This window comes from Myotis myotis, unplaced genomic scaffold, assembly GCF_014108235.1.
Source record: "Myotis myotis isolate mMyoMyo1 unplaced genomic scaffold, mMyoMyo1.p scaffold_m19_p_15, whole genome shotgun sequence".
Taxonomy (NCBI): Eukaryota; Metazoa; Chordata; class Mammalia; order Chiroptera; family Vespertilionidae; genus Myotis; species Myotis myotis.
In genome coordinates this window covers 25,620,497-25,648,293 of record NW_023416319.1, presented here as the reverse complement: position 1 = coordinate 25,648,293, position 27,797 = coordinate 25,620,497, and the positions used below count along the sequence as shown (strand labels likewise).

Genomic DNA, 27,797 nt, shown 5'->3' with positions numbered 1-27,797 from the left:
GGGTGTATATGTAAGGCGTCTGTATGTCTTCTTTAGAAACTGTCTATTCAGATTTTATGCCCAGTTTTTAAATGTGTGTGTGTGTGTGTGTGTGTGTGTGTGTGTGTGTGTGTTTGCTATCGAGTTGTATGGGTTTCTTATATCTTTGGGTACTAACCCCTTACAAGATATATGGTTTGCAAGTATTTTGCCCCATTCCACAGGTTGCCTTTTCATTATGTTGATTGTCGGTTTTTTTGGATGTGCAGAAGCTTTTTAGTTTGATGTAGTATCACTCGTTGATTTTTACTTGTATTGCTTGTGCTTTTGGTGCCATATCCAAAAGGTCATTGCCAAGACCGCTGTCAAGGAGCTTTTTTCTGCAAGGGAACCATAGAGTAGCGAAGGGAGCTAACAGGCTGTCCCACCAGGGGGCGAGCTTGGCTTACTCACCTGCCCCTCCTGAGCTGGTTCCTGCTGGCCAGTCTACCTTCCTCCTCCACAGAAGCTGCCTTCTACATCCTCCACAAAAGTCAGTGTTTAAAAAAAACACGCCATTTTTCTTTTAAGTTTCTTATTTGAAAAAGAACACACAGAAACTTTAGAAAATACCGAAAACATCAAAGAAAATAACAAAAATAGCCCACAGTTTCAGAACACTAGGATTCTTTAGCAATTAAGTGTTGAAGGAATTGAATTTTCTTTTTTTAATTAAACTAAACATCTGGCATCCAAATTCTTCTTTGGGAGAGAAGTTTTTTTCATATTTATTTTCATTGCGTTTTTTTCTCTCTTTTTGAGAAATACAAACTGACACATGTTCAGGATTCAGTGTAAGAACATCTTGTTCCTTGGCATAGGAAGGAGAGAGATGGAGTGTGGGGGCTGGGTGTCCCCTGACAAAAGGGATTCAGAACTGCTCCTGCCTTATCTTTGCAGCACAGCAGGAAGCACGCTGTCCGTGGCTTTAATGAGCACGTGATTTCAAGTCAATTGGCAGACATGCACCATGTAAGTAAGTACTGGGGCTCTTCCCCGCCACCCCATCAGGCTTCTTCCATTCTGAGGAAGCAGCATTCTAAGCCGACAGTTAAATCTCCTCCCACACTGCTTGGATGAGCCCCAAGGAAGGTGAGCATTCATGAGTCCTGCATCCAGGTAACTGGACCCACATAGATTCTTTTCATGTATGACACCCAATGATTTTTGCGAAAAGTATTTTACATGGGCCTTTGTTCTGTTTTCTGAAGCAGAAAGTGAGTGTGGGGAGTGGGAGATGGGAGAAGGAGGGGACACGCTGAGCTTTTCCATAGCATGCCTTCGACCAGGAGAAGATACTAAAGAAAGGAGGATGGGTTCTAGGGCTTCTATAGGCACGGGCCTTTCCATGTCTGATGGGAGGGAGGTGACTTCCCTGGGGATAGACAATGTTAGAGTTCCCTTCCCCTCAGAGCACACACAGATGCAGAATGACTTGGTTCGCTGGTGCTGCTGTTATTTTTAGAAGAGGCTTCTGGTGCTATGACTTCTGCCATCCTCCCGGAAATCAAGAATGCATTTTATTCTTCACCACCTTCTTCAGCTCAAAGGGCTTTCAATCTGCGGGTGGCCCAGCCCTGGGGCTCACATAGCAGAGACTCAGTTAGGCAACAACAGCATTGAGTGGTAAACTGTGGGAGCTTTGTACTGTGTCCACGTGGCTAGACGGAACTGTGTCTCCCAGAATTTTCTCCTTTGTTTGATTCCAGTCAGGGTGAGTCAGGGGACATTTTTGCGTGTGGTTTGGAGAGTGGAAAAAAGAAGCACTCATTTTGCTTTTTGTGCTTGGAATGGCAGGATGGGTGTTTTTGCAGCTCATGGCTTACTGTTGCTTATCTCCTGGCTCAACCCCTTGGTGTTGTTATGGGGCAATCCGTAAGAGACAACCACCAGAGCCAAAGGGTAGAATTTAGGAGCCTTTATTAGCTGGCCAGCAACTGCAGTTACAGCACCCTGCCGTAGCAAGGACTGAACTGCAGCCCCGACCAGATGTAGAAGTAAGCTTTTATTCACAAAAACCACAAAACGGTTGGCTAAACACACACAAAGTTCGTCGCTCCATTTCTCAACACAGGTCACAGATTCATACCTTTGAAAGGTCACAGGTTACAGACTCATACCCCCAAAAGGTCACAGGCTCATACCTTAGAAAGGTTAGGCTCTTCACCCCTGGCTAAACCGTGACCTGCTTGTAAAAAATGCTAAGAGGGAGCTGTGGTCTTTCCAACAGAGCCAGAGACTGCGATGACCTAATTTAACTGTAACCTTCTATTGTTCCTGAGCCCTGGGGCGTTCATTACATTCCCTTCTGGTCTTTTACGGGAATCAAATCCTTGATTCAGCATCCTCCTCTAAGATTCTGGAGTATTGGGTGTGTACTCGACTTTGTATGAAATCGAGGAGGCATTTGGCAATGCAGGGGCCAAAAAGGAGACCTAGCAACAGGAGGATTGTCAGGCCCGCTAGGGACGACAGGAGGGTGGTCAGCCAAGGGGACCAGGAGAAAAGGTTTTCATACCAGTTGCTCTCCGCCTACCGGGCCTCCTCCCGATATGCTAGTCTTTTCCGGAGCTGACTGAGACTTTCTCTAATGACCCCTGAGTGGTTGGTATAAAAAAACAGCAGCTCTTGTGCTTTCTGTCCTCAGGACCTGCAGTCAGCTCGGGCAGACTTTGAGCAGCAACCAGTCTCCGCCAGACACTGCAGGGCAGCACTTGGCCTACAACCATGAGGTAAAGGGTTTTTATCTTGTATTGATCCCTTGAAATTGTGTCTAGTGTCTGAAAATTTTAAGTCAGATTTTTCTCAAGTGCTTGATTTCAGCATCTGCTTAAATATTTAACGTACTTTCATCTAGATACTACTCATTCCAGGAATTTAAAAGTCTGTAGCACTTCCTAACTCACACAGGCTCTCCATAATGGAAGATTTTAGAAGTCCTAACCAGCCAGTGGCCAGAGGCTGAAGTAGGAAGAGAGGAAGCTTTGGGGGTGGGGGAGGGGTGAGTTTATTTCATTCTGTTGTGGGCAAATTTTAATCAGTTAAGAATGCAAACCAGGCAGAAATGTCCTTACAAGTTTTTATTTTTCTGTTTATTTGAAAGGAAAAGTCAGGAGTTTGGGGTTATCTATCTATATAAAACCCTAATATGCAGATCGACCAAATGGTGGAACGACCAGTCACTATGATGCGTACTGACCACCAGGGGGCAGACACTCAACGCAGGAGCTGCCCCCAGCCCGCAGGCTCTGACCAGTGGTGCCAGCAGCAGGGGGGAGGGCCAGCAAGCGGGAGGCACCAGGCCGGCCAAAACCAGGTGCAAGTGGGGGGCCCCCTCAATTGCCCCACCAGTCACCCCACAGAACGGCCCTAGGGACCCTACCTGTGCACGAATTTCATGCACAGGACCTCTAGTTTAATTATAATTTTTAAAGGAAAGGTATCTCTTTATCAGAGCTCAGCAGTGGCTGTCCTAGTAAAGGGTGGATTTAACTCACTTTCTCAAAGACCCACTGTCAGGCACTAACCTTAATGCACATCTCCAAGAACCAAGTCCTGTTTCTCCAAATACTTAGAGAAGTGGGACTGGGTTGGTCCCAGTGCCCATCCTCCCTTTCCTGTTTTGTTTTTAAGCCTCAATAATCTTTAAACAACAAAAGAACACTCATACAACAACAAAACTAAAATTATGAAAAACATTCCTAAGGATAAAAATACTATAAGCACACTTAAACCCCCTGGAAAAGTACCAGCTAATATAAGGGGGGAATTCATATCATCTATTTTATATAACCAACCAGAAATAAAACATTTCAAAACTTATAAAACAGACTTGGGGGATTTTTTTTAACTTTAGAGTGCATATTATTTATAGTTTCACCTTGTCTTTATACTTAACATTATTTTGTGAAAATCTTCCCATGTTAATAAATTTTTTAAAATACTATGACTATTGAAGGCCTCATAATAATGTTGCAAAGTATGGATGCATCATGATTTCTTTCCCTTTATTCTTTCTTCCCTCCATCCTTCTCTTTTTTATTCCTCATTTTCTCCTTCCTTAGTTCTTTCCCTCCTTCCTCCCTTTCCGATTTCTTCTTTTATAGTCTAATCAAATTTATACATTCACACCACTGAAATAGTCAACGTGATCTACAAGGTAGGAGAAGTAACAGTCCTTCACCTCATTTCCCACTCCCTAAAGGCAACCATTTATAATTCTTTTAGTGGCTATTGTGTTATTTCCTTATACTAAATAATATGCTTATCTTGGAAATTCTAAAAATGTTTTAAAATGGTTAGGCTTTATGTATTGGCTTTTCGCCACTGAACTCCCTCCCCCAACATACACATGCACACACAGCGCCTCTCCCAGCCAATGGCATTGTCTTAGATTAACATTCAGTATTTAGATTATTACAATCACATGAATGCTATTTACAACTGAGCCCTGTTTTGTTCTACAATGACCTTTGTTTTCCTGTATTTTGTTTCATATTTCCCCCACGTTAAAGGAAACAAACAAAAAAGTAGGTGTGTTGTTTCCTTTTTTTTTTTTTTTTTTTTAAGTTTTCTAAGTAATGATCATTATCTCAGCCCCAACCAAACTCTCCTCCAGTTGAATAGATCTCCTCTCCCCATTTTCAAATATTAGGTAAGCTGACACTTTCACATTTCCATGGAAATCACTCACAGGATATGTGACCGGCTCCTGTCTACACTGGTTGCTCCTGAGACCTGTAGCAAGGATTTCCCTTCCCCCTCATTTAGGGTTTTCCTTCACCTCCCTCTGGTACTGGACCTTCCCTTGCACTGTGTCCTGTGCTTCCTAAATCCCGTTTCTTTATTTCCCTGGGTTTACTGCTACTTCTCCTCCCAGCTTCCTGAGGAACAGCGCATATAAAGTAAACATTTTACTTTTATGTATAAAAGTGTCTTTATTTTTTCCTCTCATTATTTTGCTATATTTAGAATTCTATGCTAGAAATTACTTGCCTGCACTATTTTGATGACATTTCTCCCTTGTCTTCTAGCTTTAACTATTGTTGATGAGAAGTCCAAAAACATTTGGATTTTATTTTATAAATCCCCCCGCCCCCAGCTCCAGAACATTTAGAATTCTCTTTGTCATCAGTGTTCTAAAAGCTTACTTGGTAAAGGTTTATTTATTTTATTTTATTTTTTAAAATATATTTTATTGATTTTTTACAGAGAGGAAGGGAGAGAGATAGAGAGTTAGAAACATCGATGAGAGAGAAACATCGATCAGCTGCCTCCTGCACATCTACTGGGGATGTGCCCGCAACCCAGGTACATGCCCTTGACCGGAACCAAACCTGGGACCCTTCAGTCCGCAGGCCAACGCTCCATCCACTGAGCCAAACCGGTTTCGGCGTAAAGGTTTATTTTTTTTTTCCCAATTGGAAACTTATAGCTTTCAATCAGGGAAAATTTAGTGGATATTTTCATTGGCTTTTTCATGAATATTTTTTCCTTTTCTTTTTTTCTTTTCTTTTCTTTTTTTTTTTTTTTTTTTTTTTTTTTGCCTCTGTAGAACTCTTACTATTCAGATATTGATCCTCATAGACTGCTCCATGCCATTAATTCCTGAGCCTTTGGTGTAGTCTGCAATATAAATTGGGTTGATTCTCGGACTTCCCCCACGGCTGACAGATGGTTTTCTCAAGTTTAGTACAGCATGAGGAAATTACCTCTGGTCTAGCTCTTTCAGAGTTGCCAAGATTGTGTTGCCTTTGTGTTCTCTACTATTCTCTTCTCCTTGAGGATCTGATTTGAGGAGAAAGCTAAAACAAACTCATGTGTTCAACTGATAGTTCCATAATGCCTTTAAGTATTTTTTATGAACCATCATTTAGTTCGTTTAAATTTTTAAGCAGTTTTAACTAATCCTGCAATGAACATCCTTTGTTCATAAACCTCTGCATCAGTCAGGATTCAACCAAAGAAGCAGAAGCAAGAAGAGGTATATAGTAAGAGATTTACTGTAAGGAGTTGGCCTATGTGATTGTGAGGGCTGGCTAGGCAAGTCCAAACCCATAGGGCAAACCGTTAAGAAAGGCAGGCTGGGACTCCGGGGCGTGGGCTGCCTGCCGGCGACAGGCAGCAGCTCTTCATCAAGGAAGCCTCAGCTCTGTCTTAAAGCCTTTCAACTGATTAAACCAGGCCCACCAGGTTATCCAGGATGCTCTCCTGCTTCCAGTGAACTGATGATGGCATTTCATCACGTTTGCAAAATACCTTCCCGGCAACATGTAGATTAATGTCCTACCACAAAATAATAATAGGTGTGGATAAGAGATTGGGGAGAGTGCGCGCACGCACGCGCGCGCGCGCACACACACACACACACACACACACACGGTTAATTGATATGGCACTGTACTTATTGTGAAAGAAACTCTGTCTCTCAATTTCTCATCTGTAAATGGGATACCACCTGCCTCCTGGGGCGGCTGTGCATACTGAATGAGATGATTCCTCACCTGATTCATGTTTATTGCTCCACATAATGATAATACTAATACTGTAAGTCACATTTTCAGATGCTTCCTATCTACCAGGAACTGTTAGAGGTACTTTTCAGATGTTATTTCATTCAATCCTCACAAAAGATAGGAGCTAAACAGCTTACCCCAGGTCACAAAGAGAATACCCTAATTTCATCTGCCTATTAGTCCTCAGACCCTGGGTTTTGATTTTTTTTTTTTAATATATTTTTTATTGATTTCAGAGAGGAAGGGAAAGGGAGAGAGAGATAGAAACATCAATGATGAGAGAGAACCATCGATCCGTTGCCTCATGCACACCCCCTACTGGGGATCGAGCCAGCAACATGCCCTTGACCGGAATCGAACCCGGGACCCTTCAGTCCACAGGGCGAGGCTCTGTCCAGCAAACCAGCTAAAGCTGGGTTTTGGTTTTTAAGGTTTCCTCTCTGTTTTCTGTATGTCAGGTTCCTAGCAGGAAACTGATGTCAAACTCAAGCTGAGTAATTCAAGAAAGTTGAATACTAGTATAGAGGTGGGTTGGGTTTAGAGATAATAAAAGAATATGCAGTGCTCTGGGGCTAATGACAGTAAGCTGGAAGGAGCACGAGAAGGGAGAAATTACAGGACCACCGTGTAGCTGATGCAGGTCCTCAAGGTGGCCTTTTCTCATTCTGGGAACAGCAAACAAGGTCTCTCCCTGAGTGTAGGTTAAGGCAGGGGCAGCCTGAGGCCTATGTAAAGACAGACAGGAATATTTGTAACAAGCAGAGTAATAGGAAGTCTCGTTTCATTTTTCTCAAAACAGAAACTATTGCCAGGAGAGAGTTGGTTTTCCTTTCCAGTTTCTATTTCCCAGTCACACCATGTACTCTCACTCTAGCCCAGCAGCCAGAGCAGGTGACTCATCCCTGCTGAGATCACACCGGCCTGTGGCCATACAGACTCCTGAAAGGTGAATCCGTACATGGAGGCCAGTGGTTCTCAACCTTCCTAATGCCACGACCCTTTAATACAGTTCCTCATGTTGTGGTGACCCCCAACCATAAAATTATTTTCGTTGCTACTTCATAACTGTAATGTTGCTACTGTTATGAATCGTAATGTAAATGCAGGATGTATTTAGGCGACCCCTGTTAAAGGGTGGTTCGACCCCCAAAGGGGTTGCAACCCACAGGTTGAGAACCGCTGATCTAGGCGCTTCACAACACAGTGGCCACGTGCTTTCCCTGAGCTTCTCCCCACCCAGCACCTTCATGAATAGGACTGAAACATGTCTAACTGTTTCCTTGCGTGCCAATTCCAAAAAAATAAAACAAAACCCACAATGTTCCTAATTTCCTAGTTCGGCACTTCTTGCACATTTAACAATACGTTTCAATAAGTACGTAAAAGAACTTGTAAGAAAAGTGAGACCTAAAAGAACAGATTTCCAACGGGCATAGGCTTAGCTGTGTAGCCTAATAAAAGGGTATAGGATTGCAAGAAGCGTAGCTTCCACCCGGTCCTGGGCAGAAAAATGCGCAATAAATCACCCTTCCTCCAAGACCCAACCACCTGGCTCGTCAGCCTCAGTCAGCCTCAGTTTCTCCCAGGCTCTGTGTAAGTTCCTGGCCTCAAAGAAACCAGGTGCTATTAGCGTCCCCCCCTTGGGTCTATGTACACGGCAATCCCTTTGTGATTAAGGGTATGAATAAGGAGAGAGCAAAGAAGGTACACTTCCTCTATCAGAACACACCACTACGGCTGCCCAGTGTGGTGTGGGGGTGCAGAATACCAAGGCGACCCATGGGGGCTTACAGGGGTGTGGACCTCAGGGAAGCCAGCGGTGTGTAGAGAGGTCACGGGCTGTTTTCCCTGAGTCAGTGACGATGAGTCATGAGATGTCAGAGAGGCGAAAGCTCTGGAAAAAGCCAATGTCGCAAGTTTCCCTTCTGGTCGCTTTGGTTAAAGCGCTGCGTTATTAATTAAAATAAAAACTAACATTTCCTTATTGTGTGCCGGGCATTATTCTCCCTAGAAGAATGTGTTTCGTGTATCCACCCGTGTGAGCCCCAGACACCACTGTGAGTTGGTAGAGTATTACCTCCATTTCAAGGGGAAGAGACTCAAACATGGAGCCATTCAATCATTGCTAGTGGCCCAGCATTCAAAAGCAGCCTGGTTTCTAATCTGGAGGAGCTGACATCAGAGTCCACCGTTCTATCCTGCATTCATTCATTCAACAACTACTGCCCGGCCAGGGTGGCTCAGTGGTTGAGCATCAACCTATGAACCAGGAGGTCCCGGTTCAATTCCCTGTCAGGGCATATGCCCAGGTTGCGGGCTTGATCCCCAGTGGGGAGCATGCAGGAGGCAGCCGATCAATGATTGTCTCTCATCAGTGATGTTTCTCTCTCTCTCTCCCTCTCTCTTCCTCTCTGAAATCAGTAAAAATATGTATGTATTTTTTTAAAAAACTACTTTTGAATGCCTGCTGTGTGCCATGTATTATTGTAAGAACTGGAGGTTCATGCCCTGACCGGTTTGGCTCAGTGGATAGAGCGTCAGCCTGCGGGCTGAAGGGTCCCAGGTTCTATTCCAGTCAAGGGCATGTACCTTGGTTGCAGGCACATCCCGGTGGGGAAAGTGCAGGAGGCAGCTGATCCATGCTTCTCTCTCATCGATGTTTCTAACTCTCTATCCCTCTCCCTTCCTCTCTGTAAAAAATCAATAAAATATTTATAAAAAAAAAAAAAAAGAGGTTCAGCAGTGAATGAAACTGACCAAAGACCGCCTTCCCATTGGAGGTTACCTAACGGCTCCTGGCAGCGGCCGGCCAGTCCTATTGGCGATCAGGGTGGGCTGGGTGAGGGTGGGTGACCACTGACCACTGCAATAAGGAGGCGGGGTGCTGGGAAACTGTACCCTCCCCGCTGGACGCCCTGGATGTCAGCTGATGCAGGACATCAACACAATTCACCAAGGGCAGTTCCCTCTGACTCACCGCCCACCCCACCCCCCACCCCCCGTGGCTCTTCCTGAAGCTTCCGTTCCCTTGGAGCCCTGCCCGTTTCACTTTGCAGTTGCAGTTTCCCTTTCCCAAAGCCTTTTGCCGAAAGACAAGGCGAAGAAACGGGGGTGCCCCCATATATAGGTGTCTTCAGCCCTGGCTGCAGACAGAGGAGGAAGGTGGCTGGGGAGCAAGCACAGCAGCCCGCACAGCAGCCTCCCCGCAGCACAGCACAGCGGAGAAGGACGCGGCGACCATGAGGTAGGCATTCCCTGCGGCGCTGGGAGAGTCCGACCAGTCCTGCTGCGGACGCAAACCCTCAGCGGCGCTCCCAGCGGGCCGGCGCCCCGCAAGCTTTGCCTGCGAGTTTGCTCGCAGCCTTCCCCAGGCTCCTGTCTCTAGGCTGCGGGCTTGTTTACTGCCGAGTCCGTCTTCTGCTTCCTCAGGGCGACCGGCCCCGGGGAAGCCGAGAGCTGAGTTCCTAAGGGAGCGGGGGAGGCGGAGGGAGAGGACAGGGGGAGGGGGTGCCATCCTGGAGACTCCTTTTTGTTTCTTTATTTGAAGAACTACGTGAGGAGTTTTTTAAGTAAGATTCTTAGTTAACAAAATAAGAACAACGTTTAGAGTGTCAGCAGTGTTTTTGTTGGTGGTGGTGGGTGTGTGTGTGTTTTGAGCAGTGTTTAAAATGCACTCAGGGTAGCAACCCGCTTCCTGTGAAGGTGGAATTTATTTACTTTTTTATGTTCAAATTCTGTTAGGTTTGTTTGTTCGTTCGTTGTTAAATGTTCATTCTTATCCCTCATGCCCTCTCCCACCTTCACCTTCCTCTCCCATCACCACACTGTTGTCCCTGTCAGTAAGTTCTTTCCCTTTTTGGCTCAATCCCTCTGCGGGCCCATTCCTCCCCCTCCCCCCTCCCCCCCCCCCCCCCCCCCACCTGTCAGCCTGCTCCCTATGAGTCTGTCTCTATTTTGCTTTTTGGTTATTTTGTTCATTAGATCCCACATGTGAGTGAAATCATATGGTACTTGTCCTTCTCTGTGCTTACAGTTCATCTCAGATCTGCATCAGGACGGACCAAATGCATTTTTCATTCATTCATTCATTCATTCATTAACAGAAATATAATTTACCCCCAAATTCAACTGATTGGCTAGAGTCGTCCTGTCTGAAGTATAAACTGGAGATGATCCTCAGAAACAGAAGTTTGCCCTGAGGAGGAAGTACTAGCTTATTGGGTAGGAAGACAGCTTGCTTTTTTCTCCAGTCTGAGGACGGGGTGACCAGACTGGACGCCCAAGCCTCGTTCCTGGGAGCTCCAGAACCCAGGGACACCGGCCCCAGCATTACCTTTGGAGGGCACATTGCCACCCGTCTTGAAGTTTCCTGGTCTCTCTTCTGGAAAGATATTTTTTTTTCTGTTAGTCTCCATGTTTGCCTGATAGAAAAAAAGAAAAGATCTGAGATATTTCCAGATGTGTGTTGCTATAGTAACTCAGCATTGTTTCTACTTAGAATTTCAGCATGGTCCTCTCATCGAATCTTTCTTATGATCATACAGACCCATCAGTCTCTCTTCTAATTTGATTTTTAGCTATAGGCACCCTCACCAGGCATTGAGCTCAAATATGAATCACCTGGAGAATTTGTTAAAGAGAGATTCCTGGGCTCAACCCCCAGATTCTGATTGGGCAGAGCTGGGATGAGGGCCAAGGGTGTGCAGCTCTAACAGCAGTGGTTCTCAAGCTGTGGGTCGCGACCCCTTTGGCAGTCAAACGACCCTTTCACAGGGGTCGCCTAAGACCATCCCGCATATCAGATATTTACATTACGATTCATAACAGTAGCAACATTACAGTTACGAAGTAGCAACAAAAATAATTTTATGGTTGGACCATAACATGAGGAACTGTATTTAAAGGGCCAGAAGGTTGAGAACCGCTGTCTAACAGGGTCCTCCTGGGTGGTGCTGCTACTGCTACTGCTCTCACTCACTGCGGAGGCAGCACGCGCTCTGGCCTGGGGAACAGTGTCCCTGTGGATTTCCTCCAGACCTGAAGCAGGGCAAACACATTGTGCTGTAAACAGTTAGGACTTCCAGGGGCATCAGGAGCATACGTCACAAGCATATGTCCAGGAAGCAGGTATTGGGACCAGCTTCTGATTTGCCGGTGGACAAAATAATCCATAATTATGCAGTGAAATTGGTTGCCTTTCGAAGGGCTGCTCACAGGGATTGTATGTAAGTGTGTACATTAACTGTCTCTATCCTGCAAATGCACAACTAACTATGTCTGAGATCATTTCAGCTGTATTCATTCTCTGTGTTTCTGTTCTAAAATGAGAAAGGAGCTAAGAAAGCTCATGTGCTTTAGGAAATCTTCCTGTGAGCTCACTGAGAAGGAAAGTAGGTGAGATTGGACATCAGCTTTCCAAGGGGAGGCTGCTGTCATTACAATGCAGACGCCAAGCAAGTCACGCTCCTGGGCTCTGCCCCACCCTCCCGGTTACACAGGAGACTTCAGACAACCTAGCCCTTCGCTAAGACCCGCCTGGGTCTTTGAAAGAACACAGGTTCCTTCCCTGAGAGGAAATCCCTACCCACTTCCCTCCTATATTTTTTTTATTCTACTTGGGGTAGTTAAGTTTCCATTTGTTTCAAGTAACAGAAATGAGCAGGTGCTGATTTAAAGTTCCTGGAATGATTCCCAGGACTCCACACACAGGACCATAGCAACCCCAGGAGGACTAGAACAGGACACTGGGGCGCTTGGGGGACCCAGACCCTGTCCTATCCAAGTGCATCTGAGTCCCTCTCTGCAGTACATAATGCAGAATGCGGTCCCATCAGACCCCCAACCTGCACAGTTCCCTTCTTAATGTGTGAAAACCACCTCAGGCTCCCTCGCTCCCTCTCAGTTCCATTCCCAGCTTCCTCTTGCGTCTGGGTCCCCAGCCATGGTCCAATCAAATTGTGAGGTGGAAGGGGCTATACAATGTGAAAGCTAGGGGACAGGAGCAAATGAGGGAATATAATCTTTCATTTGGGCAAATATTTCAAAAGTGATCGATCCTTGCCACATTACATGATTGTGTAATGTCTTGGCTGCTCATGTCAGAATCCATACTATTTAGAATATCAGCTCCTGATAAAAGGGCCAGGGAATATATATCATAAAAATTTTTTTAAATGAGCAAAAGCAACTTTTCAGAGACTCCAGTGTCTAGGCCTGTGGTCGGCAAACCACAGCTCGCGAGCCACATGCGGCTCTTTGGCCCCTTGAGTGTGGGTCTTCCACAAAATACTGCCACACTCAAGGGACCAAAGAGCCACATGTGGCTCGTGAGCTGCTGTTTGCCGAGCCGCAAGTTTGCCGACCACTGGTCTAGGCAATGTAGAAAAACAATTTGGTGCTATTTGTGAGTTATAACCTCCTCATCAGCGAAGTTATTCAAGACAGGGTTATTTGTCTGTTTGCTGTTTCTATTTGGTTGGGTTTGTTCATTTGTTTGCTTGTTTTAAGGACCAACACTAAAGGGAATGAGAAATGTTTCTAGAAGAGTTCCTAGGGCGCCCTAAGTGAAAGAGAGCCTTTCCTGTGAGAGAGAAAGCTGGCTGTTTTGTGAGCCTCCTCTTGTAGCCACACGTCTAACACCTTGTCATGAAAGCAATCCACAGAAGAGGAAAAATAAAATTTCAAAAGAAAATTATTAAACAACAAATGCAAAATTATTACTAAATCAACTCAACAAAACATGTTAAGAACAGAAATCAACAACCTAAGAAGTTGGGGGTGGGAGTGATTATATTTATTCCACAATAAAAGTTTAAGACATTGTTAACATATATAATACTAGAGGCCCGATGCATGAAATTCGTGTAGGGGGGGAGGAGGGGTTGTTGTGTCCCTCAGCAAGGCCTGCACTGTCTCCAATCTGGGACCCCTTGGGGGATGTCCGGGATCAGACCTAAACCGGCAGTTGGATATAACCTCTCACAATCCAGGACCACTGGCTCCTAACCGCTCTCCTACCTGCCAGCCTGATTGCCTCCTAATCACTCCCCTGCAGGCCTGATTGATGCCTAACTGCTCCCCTGCCTGCCTGATCGCCCCCAACTGCCCTCCCCTGCAGGCCCGATGACCCACAACTGCCCTCCCCTGCCACGACCCGCCTGAGATGCCGGGACCGGCCTCCTCTGCGCAGAGCGGCTGCCTCCATCTTGTGGCTACGACGCACGCACGAGGACCACCTAGGCTTTTATTAGTATAGATTAATCAGGTTAGGAGGTAAAAAATAAAAATGTAGGGGAAATTAGTAAAAATTAAGAATGGTTGAAATTAAGCCTGACCGGCATGGCTCAGTGGTTGAACATTGACCTATGAACCAGGAGGTCATGGTTCAACTCCCAGTCAAGGCACACGCCTGAGGTGTGGGCTCAATCCTCAGTGTGGGATGTACAGAAGGCAGCCTATCAGTGATTCTCTCTCATCACTGATGTTTCTTTCTCTCCCTCTCCCTTCCTTTCTGAAATCAATAAAAATATATATTTTTAAAAGAATGGTGAGCCCTAACTGGTTTGGCTCAGTGGATAGAGCGTCGGCCTGCGGACTGAAAGGCCCCAGGTTCGATTCCGGCCAAGGTCATGTACCTTGGTTGTGGGCACATCTCCAGTAGGGAGTGTACAGGAGGCAGCTGATCAATGTTTCTCTCTCATTGATGTTTCTAACTCTCTATCCCTCTCCCTTCTTCTCTATAAAAAAGTCAATAAAATATATATTTTTTAAAAAATAAAAGAATGGTTGAAATTAAGATTTAAATGGTTAAAATGGAAAATTTTAAAACAAGGCAATAGAATGTCAAAATAAAAAGACAAAACCGATTTGATTTTAAAAAGGTTTGGCTAAACAAAGAAACTCAATTAAGTACATAGGAAAAGCTCAAATAATTAGGCAGGAAATAGAAAGTAATAGAGATAAAAAAGAAAAATTAAAGGAAACCAAGGAATTAAAAGTGTAGATGCTAATATGGCATTGAATCTCAGAGGAGTAGCCAAGATTAAAATCAGGTTGGCAAAATGTTCAAAGAAGACAAAATTATAAAGCTACAGTTCAAAAGTGAATGTCAGCCCTAGCTGGTTTGGCTCAGTGGATAGAGCGGCCTGTGGACTGAAGGGTCCTGTGTTCGATTCTGGTCAAGGGCACATGCCTGGGTTGTGGGTTTGATCCCTAGTATGGGGATGCAGGAGGTAGCCAATCAATGATTCTCTCTCATTATTGATGTTTCTATCTCTCCCTCTCCCTTCCTCTCTGAAATCAATTATATATATATATATATATATATATACATATATATATATATACACACACATATATGTATATATGTGTATATATATGTATGTATATGTATGTATATGTATATATGTATGTATATGTGTGTGTGTGTATATATATATATATATATATATATATTTTTTTTTTTTTTTTTAAGTGAATGCTAGGTAGGAGGAAGAACAGAAACAAACAAAAATCAATGAACTAGCCTTCCCAGAAAGCACAGAAAGCCTCCACTGGAATCAGTTCTACAGCTTTGGCTGCCCCTGCAGAGGCCCCCCAAGAAGAGAGCAGAGGGCTGGCCACCCTAACAAAGCTACCTTCCTTAGGGAAACCTGCCCACTGTCCTCTCCCTAATTCTTCCATTGCCCAGTCACTTGATTTCTGCTTCCCCGTGCTTGAACGCATATGCCAAAATACAGAAATTTTAAAAAGGAAATGTTTTTTAAAATATATTTTTATTGATTTCATACAGGAGGGGAGGAGGAGAGAGAGAAACATCAATGATGAGAGAGAATCATTGGTCGGCTGCCTCCTGCACACCCCACACTGGGGATCGAGCCCGCAACCTGGGCATGTGCCCTGACCGGGAATCGAACTGTGACCTCCAGGTTCATAGGGTGACGCTCCACCACTGGGCCATGCCGTCCGGGCAATATTCTTTTTTGATTGGGGTTCGCTCCCTTTCGGAGGAGGACTGCGTTTGTCTTGCTCCCTGCTTTGTGCCGGGTGAGTCTGTGCTGTGTCTCACATGTCCATCTCTCTGCTTTTCCCCACAGCGAGGCCACCGAGAACTCCTTGGAGAGCAGTCTACGGCGGCTAAAATGCCACTTCACCTGGAACTTAGGGGGAGAAAATTCCCTGGATGATTTTGAAGACAGAGTGTGTCACCAGACCGAGCTGCAGAACGGCGAGTTCAAAGCTACGGCGTACAACTTGCTGGCCTACATAAAACACCACAGAGGCCTAGGCGAGGAGGCGCTGGAATGCTTGCGGCAAGCCGAAGCGTTGATCCAGCAGCAGCACCCTGACCAAGCAGAACTCCGAAGCCTGGTCACCTGGGGCAACTACGCCTGGGTCTACTATCACATGGGCAGACACTCGGAGGCTCAAGTCTACGTGGACAAGGTCCGAGAAACGTGCAAGAAGTTTTCCAGCCCCTACAGAATGGAGGGTCCTGAGCTGGACTGCGAAGAAGGGTGGTCGCGGCTGAAGTGCGGAAGAAAGTACACGGAAAGGGCAAAGGCGTGTTTTGAGAAGTGTCTGGAAAAGTGCCCGAAGCACCCCGAGTACACCTCGGGACTGGCCATTTGCAGCTACCGTCTGGATGAGTGGTCAGGGCCTAAGAATCCCATCGATGCGCTGAGGCAGGCCATTCGGCTCAATCCTGACAACCAGTATATTAAAGTCCTCCTGGCTCTGAAACTGCAGAAGATGAACGAGGAAAGGGAAGCAGAGAGGTTAGTTGAAGAAGCTGTGGAGAAAGCCCCCTGTGCCATAGATGTGCTTCGCGGGGCAGCAATGCTGTATCGGAAAAAAAATGACGTGGACAAAGCTATCGAACTGCTTAAAAGGGCTGTCGAATGCTCGCCAAACAACCCCTACCTGCATTGCCATCTTGGGGTGTGCTATCGGGCAAAAGTCCACGAGTATGAGAAGAGAGGCCTGAGAGGAGGGTATGGGGAGAGAGAGGACTACCAGGAACTGATCAGACACGCTGTGGGTCATCTGAAGAGAGCTGATGAGCTCAACGGAAACCTCGCCAATGTCGGCTCCTTTCTTGCCTGCCTCCACCTCCAGGCGGGTCAGTACGAAGAAGCAGAATATTATTTCCAGAGAGAATTCAGCAAAGAGCTCACGGCTGTAGACCGGCAAGTGCTCCATCTCCGATATGGCAACTTTCAGTGGTTTCAAATGAAGTGTGAAAGCAAGGCCATCCACCACTTTCTAGAGGGCGTGAAAATAAACCAGGACCTAAAGGCGACGGGAAAGATGGAATACAAACTGCGAGGTATTGCCAAAGCCAGGCTTTCCAGAAATAGAGACGATCCCGAGGCTCTGCGTATCTTGGCGTGTCTTGAGGAGCTGAATGAGAAATGGCAGCCAGCAGATGAAAACTCTGAGAGGGGTGTGAACTCCGGACGCCTCAGCCCTTCGGCATCTTTCGTGGAGTAATGAGGAATCAGGAGGTGGTGCCCATAGGGCTACTCCTGGCAGGGAAGCAAAACCCCTTCTCGCAGTTGGTATCAAAATATTTAACTATGAGTATGGCGTAGGCATGGACTAAGAGTGTGGCCACAGTCCTGGATTGGGTCAGGACTGTGAGTTGCTTGAGTTGCTCAGGGAGTTTCAGGAGAGGGACTAAGTTGGGGGCGGGGGGGCGGGGGGGCGGGGGGTAGGGGCAGGCGTGTAAGGTCCTGTGGCTTGGTAAAGGGGCCATTTCCCAATTGACATCTGTAACACTGGTCCATTTTTGCAATGCTTTCCCATCACTGGTGTCATTTGAGATCCATTACCGGAATGTTCTAGGTTCACCCAAAGGCTGGGGGACCAAAGCTTAGAGCTTAGATAGGGCTGGTGTTCTCTCTCTCTCTCTCTCTCTCTCTCTCTCTCTCTCTCTCTCTCTCTCTCCTGCCTTCTTTCTCCACTGCCCTAGATTATCCTTAATCTAGATGTCCTACCTGACAGCAGTTCAATCGTCCTATTAACTGAGGTGGGACCATAGTTTGAAAAATAGCAGAAAATAAGTCAAATCCAGAAGCGACATATCTCCAAGTAATGGGGTCAGTCAATCACACTACAGAGGTTCGAGAGGCACATGGGGGAGATTTTGCCTTCACTCTGCTCTCCCTGCAATCGTAATACAACATGTGAAGACTTTTTTAAAAAGGATTCTGGCCCTGGTCAGTGTGGTATCGTCCCATGCACTGAAAGTTGCCGGTTTGATTCCCCATCAGGACACCTGCCCAGGTTTCCGACTTGATCCCTGGTGGGGGCATGCAAGAGGCAGCCAATTGATGTTACACTCTCATGTTGATGTTTCTCTCTTCTCCCTCTCTGTTCCTCTCCAAATAAATAAATAAAAGAACAAACAAACAAACTACTATTTTAAAAAAGGATTCTGTAAAGTATGCTAGAAACCAAAATAATACCTTTCTTTAAAAATAAATGTCTCACCCATAGGGGTAGGAACAGGGTAGGCAAAAGAGAGCAAGAGAGAGGAATGCTGCTGGTTTGTCATTGTAGATTGTAATCATATGGAGAAATTTTCATTTCCTTAGCCACTATTAGGAAAATGTATTTGCTTTGTTTAAAAAAAAATGCTTTGATGACCCCCAGGTTCAAGATGCTAGGAAAGCAGCAGAACAGGGAATTATTTGGTGGCTAAGGAGCTAGTGAAAGGTCTTGGGAAATTACATCAGTAAAGGAAGGGTTTGCCACCATTAGAAATGTAAATTCGGTGATATAAAAGTTCTCTTAACCCTGAACATTTTTATGAAAACACCCAAATGAATGGTATGTTTGGAGCAATTGGAATTTTCTAGGTAGATACTGAATAGCCTGCAAATGTCAAGTTCTGTGTGACCCAGAACACAGTCAGCTGGCCGAGCACGAGATCATCAGTTATTCTCCGGGTTGCAAAATGTTTGTCTGTTGGAATGCCTTCAAATTTAAAAGATGGTTATCTGGGGCTGGAGGGGGCGGGGGACACGAGATTCTGTTAAAGGGTACAAGCTTGCAACTAGTAGATAAAGAAGTTCTGGAAATCTAATGCACAGGACAGTGAATATAGACAATAATACTGTGTTGTAATCATCAACCTTGTTAAGACACTAGATCTTAATTAGTCCCACCACAAAATATGTCAAACAATTGCAATCATATTACAATGTAAAAATGTAGCAAGTCAACATGCTGTACACCTTAAACTGACACAATGTTATATATCAAATATGTTTCAATAAAATTAAGTCTATATTAACATGTTCATCAAGCAATTTAAACCTTATATGTAAATCAAGGTTCTTTTTCTATTAAAATTTCCAACTACTGTGACAATGGCTTTTGTGTTATTTTCTGTATCAGAAATAATGTTGTGTGCCCTGAGACCATCCGTATGCACAGTATGGATTCCTGAAAAAAAAAAGTCATAGATTTAATTAATACATAATGTATATGTGATGGAACATAAAGGGGTGTTCTGGTTTTTCTGAAAGTTTGGTGTACCTTACATCCTCCAACTCAGCTACAGATAAATGAAATGTTACACTGGGTATGAACTGGCTCCAATAACCTAGGCTGGTCTCACATCACAGCCACTGAAAAGAACATTTTTTCCCCTACAGCTTTCTTAAAAGAGTTCAGGACTTCAGCTTATGCCCTGACACCCACCACCATGCACCCTCGTGCACACAAACGCCTGCCTCCACACTGACAATGGAGGTGGGGGGGGGGGGAGGCGAGAGGGGGAGGGCTGCTGTCTTTTTCTCCATTAAATCTTGTTAATATCTGCTTCTATCCACATTCTCTCTCCTTGTCTGACTCCATCATGAGAAATGAGGAGGTGCCCCTGATGCTGTGTTATGCCCCACCTGGAGGCAGTCTCAAAGGCATAATAAGTAAAAAATAGTTTTTCTTGATAAGTAAAGAATACAAAGAAACATGAAGCCCTGAGTCTCTCCTGTTTTTCAAGAGGCCTCTCTGGTGGAAAACATGATTCATACCAGCCGCAAAGGTAAACTCCTTCCATTGGACGGAATTGGACAGGTGTATATATCTCAAGGGAAGGTTTAGTTCACTTTGCCTGAGTAATTACTGGATCTGGTGCCTAGGGAAGGAAACTGGGCATGTTCTGTTGACCTGGAGTGAAGACCATTGGCACCTCCAGTGTGCTAAAGAAGGCACACCAGGTGTATGCACGTGTGTTGCTCAAGGATGTCATACTACTAGGAACAGAACCCTAAAAGGAATAAGGTGGGACGGGTAGGCAAGAGATATGACATATTACACTTAATATTTACTTGAGGACTTAAAACTAGCGGAGACATTTGGAAAACAATGAAGAACATTTTATATATAACTATGTTTCCTGAAATGTCACTAGCCAGGAAACAAATGGAGCCACATTAGTTGGAATGACTTGTAATTCCCTGGCTCTTAACCACATCTCCCGGTGCAAGACATTTAACTCTCCTCATAAGCTCACCCTGGTAAATAACATGCCCCCAAGAGGTGCCTCCTAAGTGTTGATGAACTAGTCTGTCAGAATGAGCTACTGGCATGGTTCCAGCACCCACAGCCCTCAATGTCTTCTCGAAAAAAGGGCTCCAAGACATCTCATCATTCCATGTATTTGATTGCCACCCGGAGAGCACCGACATCCCAGCCAAAGCTGTTCTCCAGTGTAGTCACACCCATGAAGGAATGAGGAGAACCTCTCATCCTTGTCTGGGTTCCAAGTCGCACTAGTTGTTTCTCAGCTGCAGGGTCCTCAGTGAAGGGTTTGTCGTGCGTTTCCTGCAGAGCTCAGACAGCCGGTGGAGGCAGCAGACCTGCGTCATGCTCCACACTCATCTTCCTTCCTACCTCATGTCCATTGGGTAGAGGGACGTATCATTTGATAGCTAGAGCACCTGAGTTAATCTAAAAAATAATGACATTATTTTGAAATTCTAAAATACATATATGCATGGGAGCAGAGAGTTAAGTTTCTTATATGGGAACAGAGGGTTAATTTTTTTTTTTTTAATCTAAGTTTCATGTCTCAGGCCAGTGCACCTGCGTACCCACTTTGATCCCGAACAAAGTGATGGAGGAGGTGATTCAGCTGCAGACAATGTACACTGTACCCAGCAGGCAAGCAGAACTGTTAAGCATGATCAGGCCGACCCCACCAGGAGCCAAGCCATCATCTCATTGCCTGACAACCAAGAACAATGGTTGACGTCTGCTGACCTGCAGGACTGCATGTAATCGCATTCTGTTCCCAACTTCAGCCCAGTCCATTTTCCCTATATAATCCTGTCCCCGACACCTTGCTGTAAGGCCGGCTTGGGATGTTTGTAAGCCCCTTGTCTTCTTGGTTGGCTGGCCTTCTCAATAAGTGCCTTATATGATTCAACCCTGCCTTCGTTATTGGACATTGCGACAGGCAGCCGGGGCCCACCCAGGGGTTTCCTGGTAACTAACTGACTCGCACAGTCTGTGTCCGGAAGTGAGACAGCATTAGAGTCCTGAAGATAAACACAAACAATACTGGATTAGGATCCCTGCCATCTGCACAATCAATCTTGGATTTCAACCTGGGAAATGTGGGTTCCAACTGGAGACCATAAGCTCCTGTCTCCTCCCTCCCTGCCTCCACCGTTTCCCCATCATTTACTTTGGGGAAAGGTAATTAGTTTGTGGTAGGCAGTTAGACAGACATGAGCAGAGCAAGGATGATGGGCCAGGTACAGAAAGTCACCAGGGTGGAAAGCCCTGGGTGCCTAGCAAAGGACAATCGTAGGGTGGGACCTTGCCCCCAGGGTGATCTTTCCTCCCTTAGTATATAGCTCAGCCGTGGGCAGTTTGAAATGAATAAAACTATTGAAAAAAAAGACCATACCCTTTTATGTAATGATGTTTACTTTGAATTTATATTAGTTCACACAAACACTCCATCCATGCTTTTGTTCCGGCCCTCCGGTCCAGTTTAAGAACCCATTGTGGCCCTCGAGTCAAAAAGTTTGTCCACCCCTGATATAGCTGGTCCTGCGATTTGAACCCCCTGACCTTTCCTCTCTAGAGATAACATCTAGGCCTCAGTCGTATTTCAGCTCCAGGCTCAGATAAGCAACAAAACCAGCCACAGCTGACCTCAGGACCAGCTGCATTGAATAATGCCCCCATGCCCTGGTGCCCACCAACCAATCAGTGGAGAGAGACCACACCCCCTGAAAGGACACACCTGGAAAGCTGCTAAATATTCTATTAAGATCTTTCCCTGGGACCGCCCCTAAAATCTCCCCCTTAAAACCCTTAGGAAGGAGGACTCAGTGCAGCTCCCTCTTGGGAGCCGCCAGAAGGCTCTGGCCTTTTCCCTCTCCCCAAGTCCCCCTCTTCCTAGGCGCATTACCATTACCATCCTCCCACCCAAGCTCCTAGGGCTGTGGTCGGCAAACTGCGGCTCTTTGGCCCCTTCAGTGTGGCTCTTCCTAAGCCTTAGGAGTACCCTAATTAAGTTAATAACAATGTACCTACCTACAGTATATAGTTTAAGTTTAAAAAATTTGGCTCTCAAAAGAAATTTCAATCGTTGTACTGTTGATATTTGGCTCTGTTGACTAATGAGTTTGCCAACCACTGTCCTAGGGCCCTTCCTTTGCCTCCATAACTTACTTCCTCAGCACACCTCTTCTACGAATGACTTCTATCTCTGTAACTTTCTAAATAAATGTCCTTTTATAGTTGGAGTCTTGGCTCTGAACTCTGTCCCAGCCAGAACTCAGTACCTAGGTCCAGTCTGACCCCATGGGTCTAACACCCAGCACTGTTCCCACTGCCTACAACAACTTGGTTAGATGAATTAGAAATTTTCCTTATGATTGACAGTGCTACTGTGTTATTGCTGGTAATCTACACCTTATTGGGAGGCTGCAAGGGGGTGGATCATTGATGACTAAAATCCTTAATGTAAAATAGTGCAGCAACTTTGGAAAACTGTTTGGCACTTCCTCAAACTGTTAAACAATGCATCACCATACAACCTAGCAATTCCATCCCTAGGAATGTACCCAAGAGAAATGAAAACATATATTCACATAAACCTGTACCTGAATACTCATAGTAGCATTATTCATAATAGCCAAGAAGTAGACCCATCAACTAAGGAACTGATAGATTAAAAAGGTATATCCTTACAGGGGAATGATATTTTGCAATAAAAATAAATTAAATACTTACTGATACATGCTACAACATAGATGGACCTTGAAAACATTATGCTAAGTGAAAGAAGCCAGTCACAAATGGTCACACACTGTATGATTCTTTTTATTTTTATTTTATTTATTTATTTATTTATTTTTAATCCTCACCCAAGGATATTTTTCCATTGATTTTTAGAGAGAGTGGAAGAGGGAGGGAAAGGCAGAGAGAAACATCGATGTGAGAGAAACACATCGATTGGTTGCCTCCTTCATGGGCCCTGACCAGGACTCGGGCCAGGGAGAAGCCTGCAATCAAGGTACATGCCCTTGACTGGAATCAAACTGGGGGGGGGGGGGGGGGGGCCCTTTGGTCCACAGGTCCTCTATTCACTGAGCTAAACCAGCTAGGGCTGTATGATTCTTTTCTTTTTAAATATATTTTTATTGATTTCAGAGAGGAAGTGAGAGAGAGATAGAAACATCAATGATGAAAGAAACTCATTGATTGGCTGCCTCCTGCATGTCACCTACTGGGGATCGAGCCCGGAACCCAGGCATGTGCCCTTTTAGACCACAGGCTGACACTCTATCCACTGAGCCAAACGGGCTAGGGCTGTATGAATATTTTTATATGAAATGTCCAGAGTAAGCAAATAGAGAGCCAGAAAGTAGATCAGTGGTTGCTGAGGACTGGGAGGGATAATAGGAGTGGAGGTAACAACAAATGGGGTGTGGAGTTTCTTTGGGGTTAATGAGAATATTCCAAAATTGACTGTGCCCTGGCAGGGTAGCCCAGTTGGTTTGAATGTTGTCTCCATGCGCCAAGGTTTCTCATTCAATCCCAGGTGAGGCCAATAAAAATTCAACCAATGAATGTATAAGTGGAACAACAAATCAATGTTTCTCTCTCTGTTTCCTCCATTTCTCTCTCTCTCAAATCAATAAGAAATTAAAAATAATAAAACTTAAAAATGTATTGTGATGATGGTTGCACAGCTCTGTGAAATGCTTAAACTATTGAATTCTATACTTTAAATGGGTGCGTTGCATGGTATGTGGATTACATTTTAATCAATCTTAAAAATGTGTACTCATTACAAATGTGTACTGTATAAGGAAAGCAATCTTTTCTTCAATCACCTTCTATTTTTAAGCTCAGGGATTGCTTGCACTGTCTTGTTCCTATCTAAATTCTTTTAGGGAGTTAAGGGAGAGGTCAAAGCTTTTCTTGAGTTTGCTGGCTTAGTTGTCCTCAGCTTAAAACAGTCCACACGCCAAAGTGGCACATTTTGGGGAAGTTCATTCTAAACCTCTTCAGAAATTTTATAAAAATAAAAAATAGATGTGTCTTAGGTAGTATTCCTCTTTCAGAGTTCAAGGAATAAATACAGGCATGTAAATTTATCAGCTAACTGGCCAGCCACTACACAATATGTGTTACTACTTCCTATTTCACAGCTGGGAAGACCTAACTATTATCTTAGACTACTCAGAGACTTAAACGCCCAAGATTATCTCCAGGGTTTGGCTTTCTATATTTAGTCTGGGGCAAAACAGAAGATTAGGGCAGGGTGATGTGATTCAGGGCTAACCCAAGTGCTAGTAAACTGAACAAACAGAACTAAATCCAGGTCTCCAAGTACAAATTGTCTCCCACAGATAAAGTGGACGAAACTACTTTTTAGAAAATATTTCTGGAACAATTTTTCGCATCATGTGGTCCCAGAAACCCCTGGAGTCTGAATCTCCTACAGACTATTCCTAGGACCTACCCCGGGGTATATGAGTGGCATTTAAACAATGTACTTTGAGTCATAGTAGAACTCATCAAATTTGTCTTATTTTCCTCCTCCTGATGTGAAATCACTTGCACTTTCCAGTTCCTCTTCCCTCTCCTAAAGGCAATTTCTTAGAAATGGGGAGCAAGCTTTCCCCCCCACTCCCACTTCCCCTTTAAATAGCTCCTTCAGCATTTACTGGCCACAGACAAAGAAGATTTTTCCAAGAGCCAATCAGCTTGGACCCACCTTTTGAGACGTGCTGAGAAGCAGTTTGCAGTAATGAGGTCAGTGAGATAGCAATGCATAGATACCATTGATCTTGAATGCAAAACAGCGTTTCTCAGGTTCAGACAAGGTCCTGAGTTGTCCTGTTACTTCCGGACTAATTGTGCCTTCATCAGCATGGCACTTTTCATTTCCGGGGCTTTTTCTGGAGTAGGAGCTCAGCTCTCTAAACTTCTAGAACTGTTCCCTGGAACACCTGGTGGAGCTGGGAGCTGGGTGAGGGATGTTGGGCAGGAATGGTTAGATCCACTCAGGCACAAATTTTGCTGATTCAGTGGCAGAACTAAGGAATCCCTCTTTATGGGGTTTTGTTGTTCTCCTTTGAAGGACCGAAGGCCTTCTTCTTGTCATTTTCTTTTCAGCAGACATTATTCAAGGTGGAATTGGAAATCCAAACCCAACTCACGTTGAGAGGAATTGAGCCCCGAAAATTTGATTACTTCAAGGTGGGAATTCTTACAGATGGGCATTTATTTTTTCCATTTCTTATATGAAAAACAAACCGAAGGCTTAGAGTTGATTTTTATTGCTGTGATGAGAGCTGGAAATCATTTCTCTTCAAAACATAATGGCCTAATCTCTTGTCTAATACTGATCTAATTTCTAGTGGTAGAAAGCAGAGACATGGTTGCCGGAACATGGAGGCGGGTGGGGCTGGAATCCACTAGGAAGGCACACGGGAAACTGAAGATCATGCAGATAGTCTACAAGGAGTGACTCCTGGTGGTTACTTGGGCATATACAGTTGGCAAAACACATCGGACTGTACACTTAAAATGGGTGCATTTTATTGTAGGTAAACTATAACCTTAGCACACGATTTCAAAAAGTGCATACAGACCAGTTAGAGCTCTGACAACACACAGAACCTCAGAAGAGAGAGGACAGAGAAAAAAGAAGCCTTTCCCATCAAACAGCTGTGGGAGGGATTGATTGCCTGGGGAGGAAGGATCCAAGTGACCACTCAGGCAGTGAGGAAAGGAAGACCCACGGGCTCCCAAATCCCCTGCAGCGGAGAGGAGTAAGAGGAGCTCACGGCCAAGTGCCTCAGGTCACCTTTTCCTGTAGAATGGGCTCCTGGCCATGAGTAATATCAATTGTACCTGCATGAATAAGTTTGACCAGAAAACCTGCCGCTGCCCAGAACCTCGGTCTGTCCAAGAGGTTTTGCAGCGACCTGTGCTTGGGGGTGTCCAGAGCACTGACCTGAGGGCGTCTGAGAGGGGCATGCTGGAGTATCATGGACTAAAGCCCACACCAGCGTGTCCTGTTCCCAGAGGCTGTGTGGGCCACCGGAGTTAGGTGCTCCTCCCCAGCAGTGCTAAACATTGTCAAAGGGAGAGCCACATGGGGAAACGCCCAGCACCTGTTAGCTGGTTCATGGGTGCCCTCCTCTGTCCCATCCACTGAGAAACTCTGTGGTCCCCTTCACCCCCTCAAAATCCACTTAAAATTGTAGCACTAATTTACCAGTAATCACAGTTGTACCAGTTTCTACGCGATCAGTAGTAGGTAGTGTCCTGTTAAGTGCTTTATATACATTATCTCCTATCATCTTTCCCATAGCTCTAGGCAGGAAGAACTGTTATTTTTTTACTAGCCTCATTTTCTAGGTGAATAAGACAGGGTTCAGAGGGCAAATTACTCACCCAAGTGTTTACATACAGTAAGGTCATTACCCAGGTGCCAAAGCATGTCCCAGCTCTGGGCACAAAGGCCAAAAGGGTGAAATGTCTCAATCCTTTCAGTTAAGCTCACGTTGGAGAGAAGGGGCAGGGACTGGGAGGACTAGGCCCTTGGGGTTTTTATTTGGAGGGTGAGGACCACTCTTCGATGGCGACACACTCCTTAGGGCCACACCTTAGATCAGTGGTTCTCAACCTTGGCTGCACATTAGAATCACCTGGGAATCTTTTTTAAAATCCTGATTTCTGGGCCTCATCCTCCGGAAATTCTGTTTCTTTGTTATGGGGTGGGGCCACAACATTAGTAACAAAGAAATAGAATTTCCGGAGAATGAGGCCCAGAAATCAGGATTTTAAAAAGATTCCCAGATGATTCTAATGTGCAGCCAAGGTTAAGGACCACTGCCTTAGATGAAGGTAAGAATGGATCTCCCCATGGCACAGTTTTCTATAATTTGGATGGAAGGAAAAAGTCAGTTCATTCTAGGCCATTTTAAAAGTAAAGAAATGAGGCTCAATGATGTGATTCAAGAAATATCCCAGAGCTGATCAAAGAGCTACCCTAAATCCAGGTGTCCTGTGTTTATTTCCCTCTATTCTAGATTGTCTGATTCACTACATTATCTTTTGCAAGTAAATAGGAAACTGCTTTTCCAAACACCTCTAGGATAGTGTTTCTCCATTTGTGGTACAGGGACTCCTGCAATAGAACAGAAAGAGTCCAACAGCACAGCGCTCGCAGAGCCAAACACTAGGCACTGAGAACTGCAGGGGAGAAATACTGGCTATTTTATGATGAATGGTGCCACCCAGGAGAACAGGAAGCTTTTGAGCAAAAGCCCTAACACCCTGATGGTGTGTAGGTTACAGATTATACAGGGCAAAATCACAAGACACTACGGATTAGGGGGCTCATGATGAGAGCTCCTTGGTCGGAGGTGAGGTCAGGGCAGCGAGTCATTTCTTCAGGTCTTGCTCTGAGATTCTTGCTGGCATCCCTCGGTCTGGTCTCCTGGGAAAGGAGCCAGAGGGCCATTCCCTCTTAAGGGTCAGGAGCTGAAACATAACTAAGGTCAAGATACCAGAGGTCCCCACACTGTGATCATTAGTCAGATTTGGGCTCCTGTCTTCTGCTGCGTGGGGGGATTACCTGGGGGAAAGGCTCATTTCTGAGGGGTGTATCTATAAAGAGAGAGATAATTTCTATAATTAGGATTTAAAGTTAAATTTAATCAGTCATAAGGACCCTGGGTTTCACTCCTGCAACAGTAAATCCAGGGAGTGTAA

General features: G+C 45.1%; 1 protein-coding gene and 1 long non-coding RNA gene across 2 annotated transcripts; both read left to right on the top strand.

Annotated features, from left to right (window-relative positions):
* The first annotated feature begins 929 nt into the window (after positions 1-929).
* LOC118670252 lies at positions 930-3,169 on the top strand. The gene is made up of 3 exons (XR_004972264.1): positions 930-1,110; positions 2,666-2,750; positions 3,122-3,169. It is a non-coding gene; the product is annotated as an uncharacterized LOC118670252 (long non-coding RNA).
* Positions 3,170-9,568: 6,399 nt separating this feature from the next.
* On the top strand, positions 9,569-17,216 carry IFIT2 (interferon induced protein with tetratricopeptide repeats 2). The gene is made up of 2 exons (XM_036336671.1): positions 9,569-9,777; positions 15,629-17,216. Exons 1-2 carry the CDS (start codon positions 9,773-9,775, stop codon positions 17,022-17,024), a joined length of 1,401 nt encoding a protein of 466 aa, XP_036192564.1. The 5' UTR covers positions 9,569-9,772; the 3' UTR covers positions 17,025-17,216.
* Positions 17,217-27,797: the final 10,581 nt, after the last annotated feature.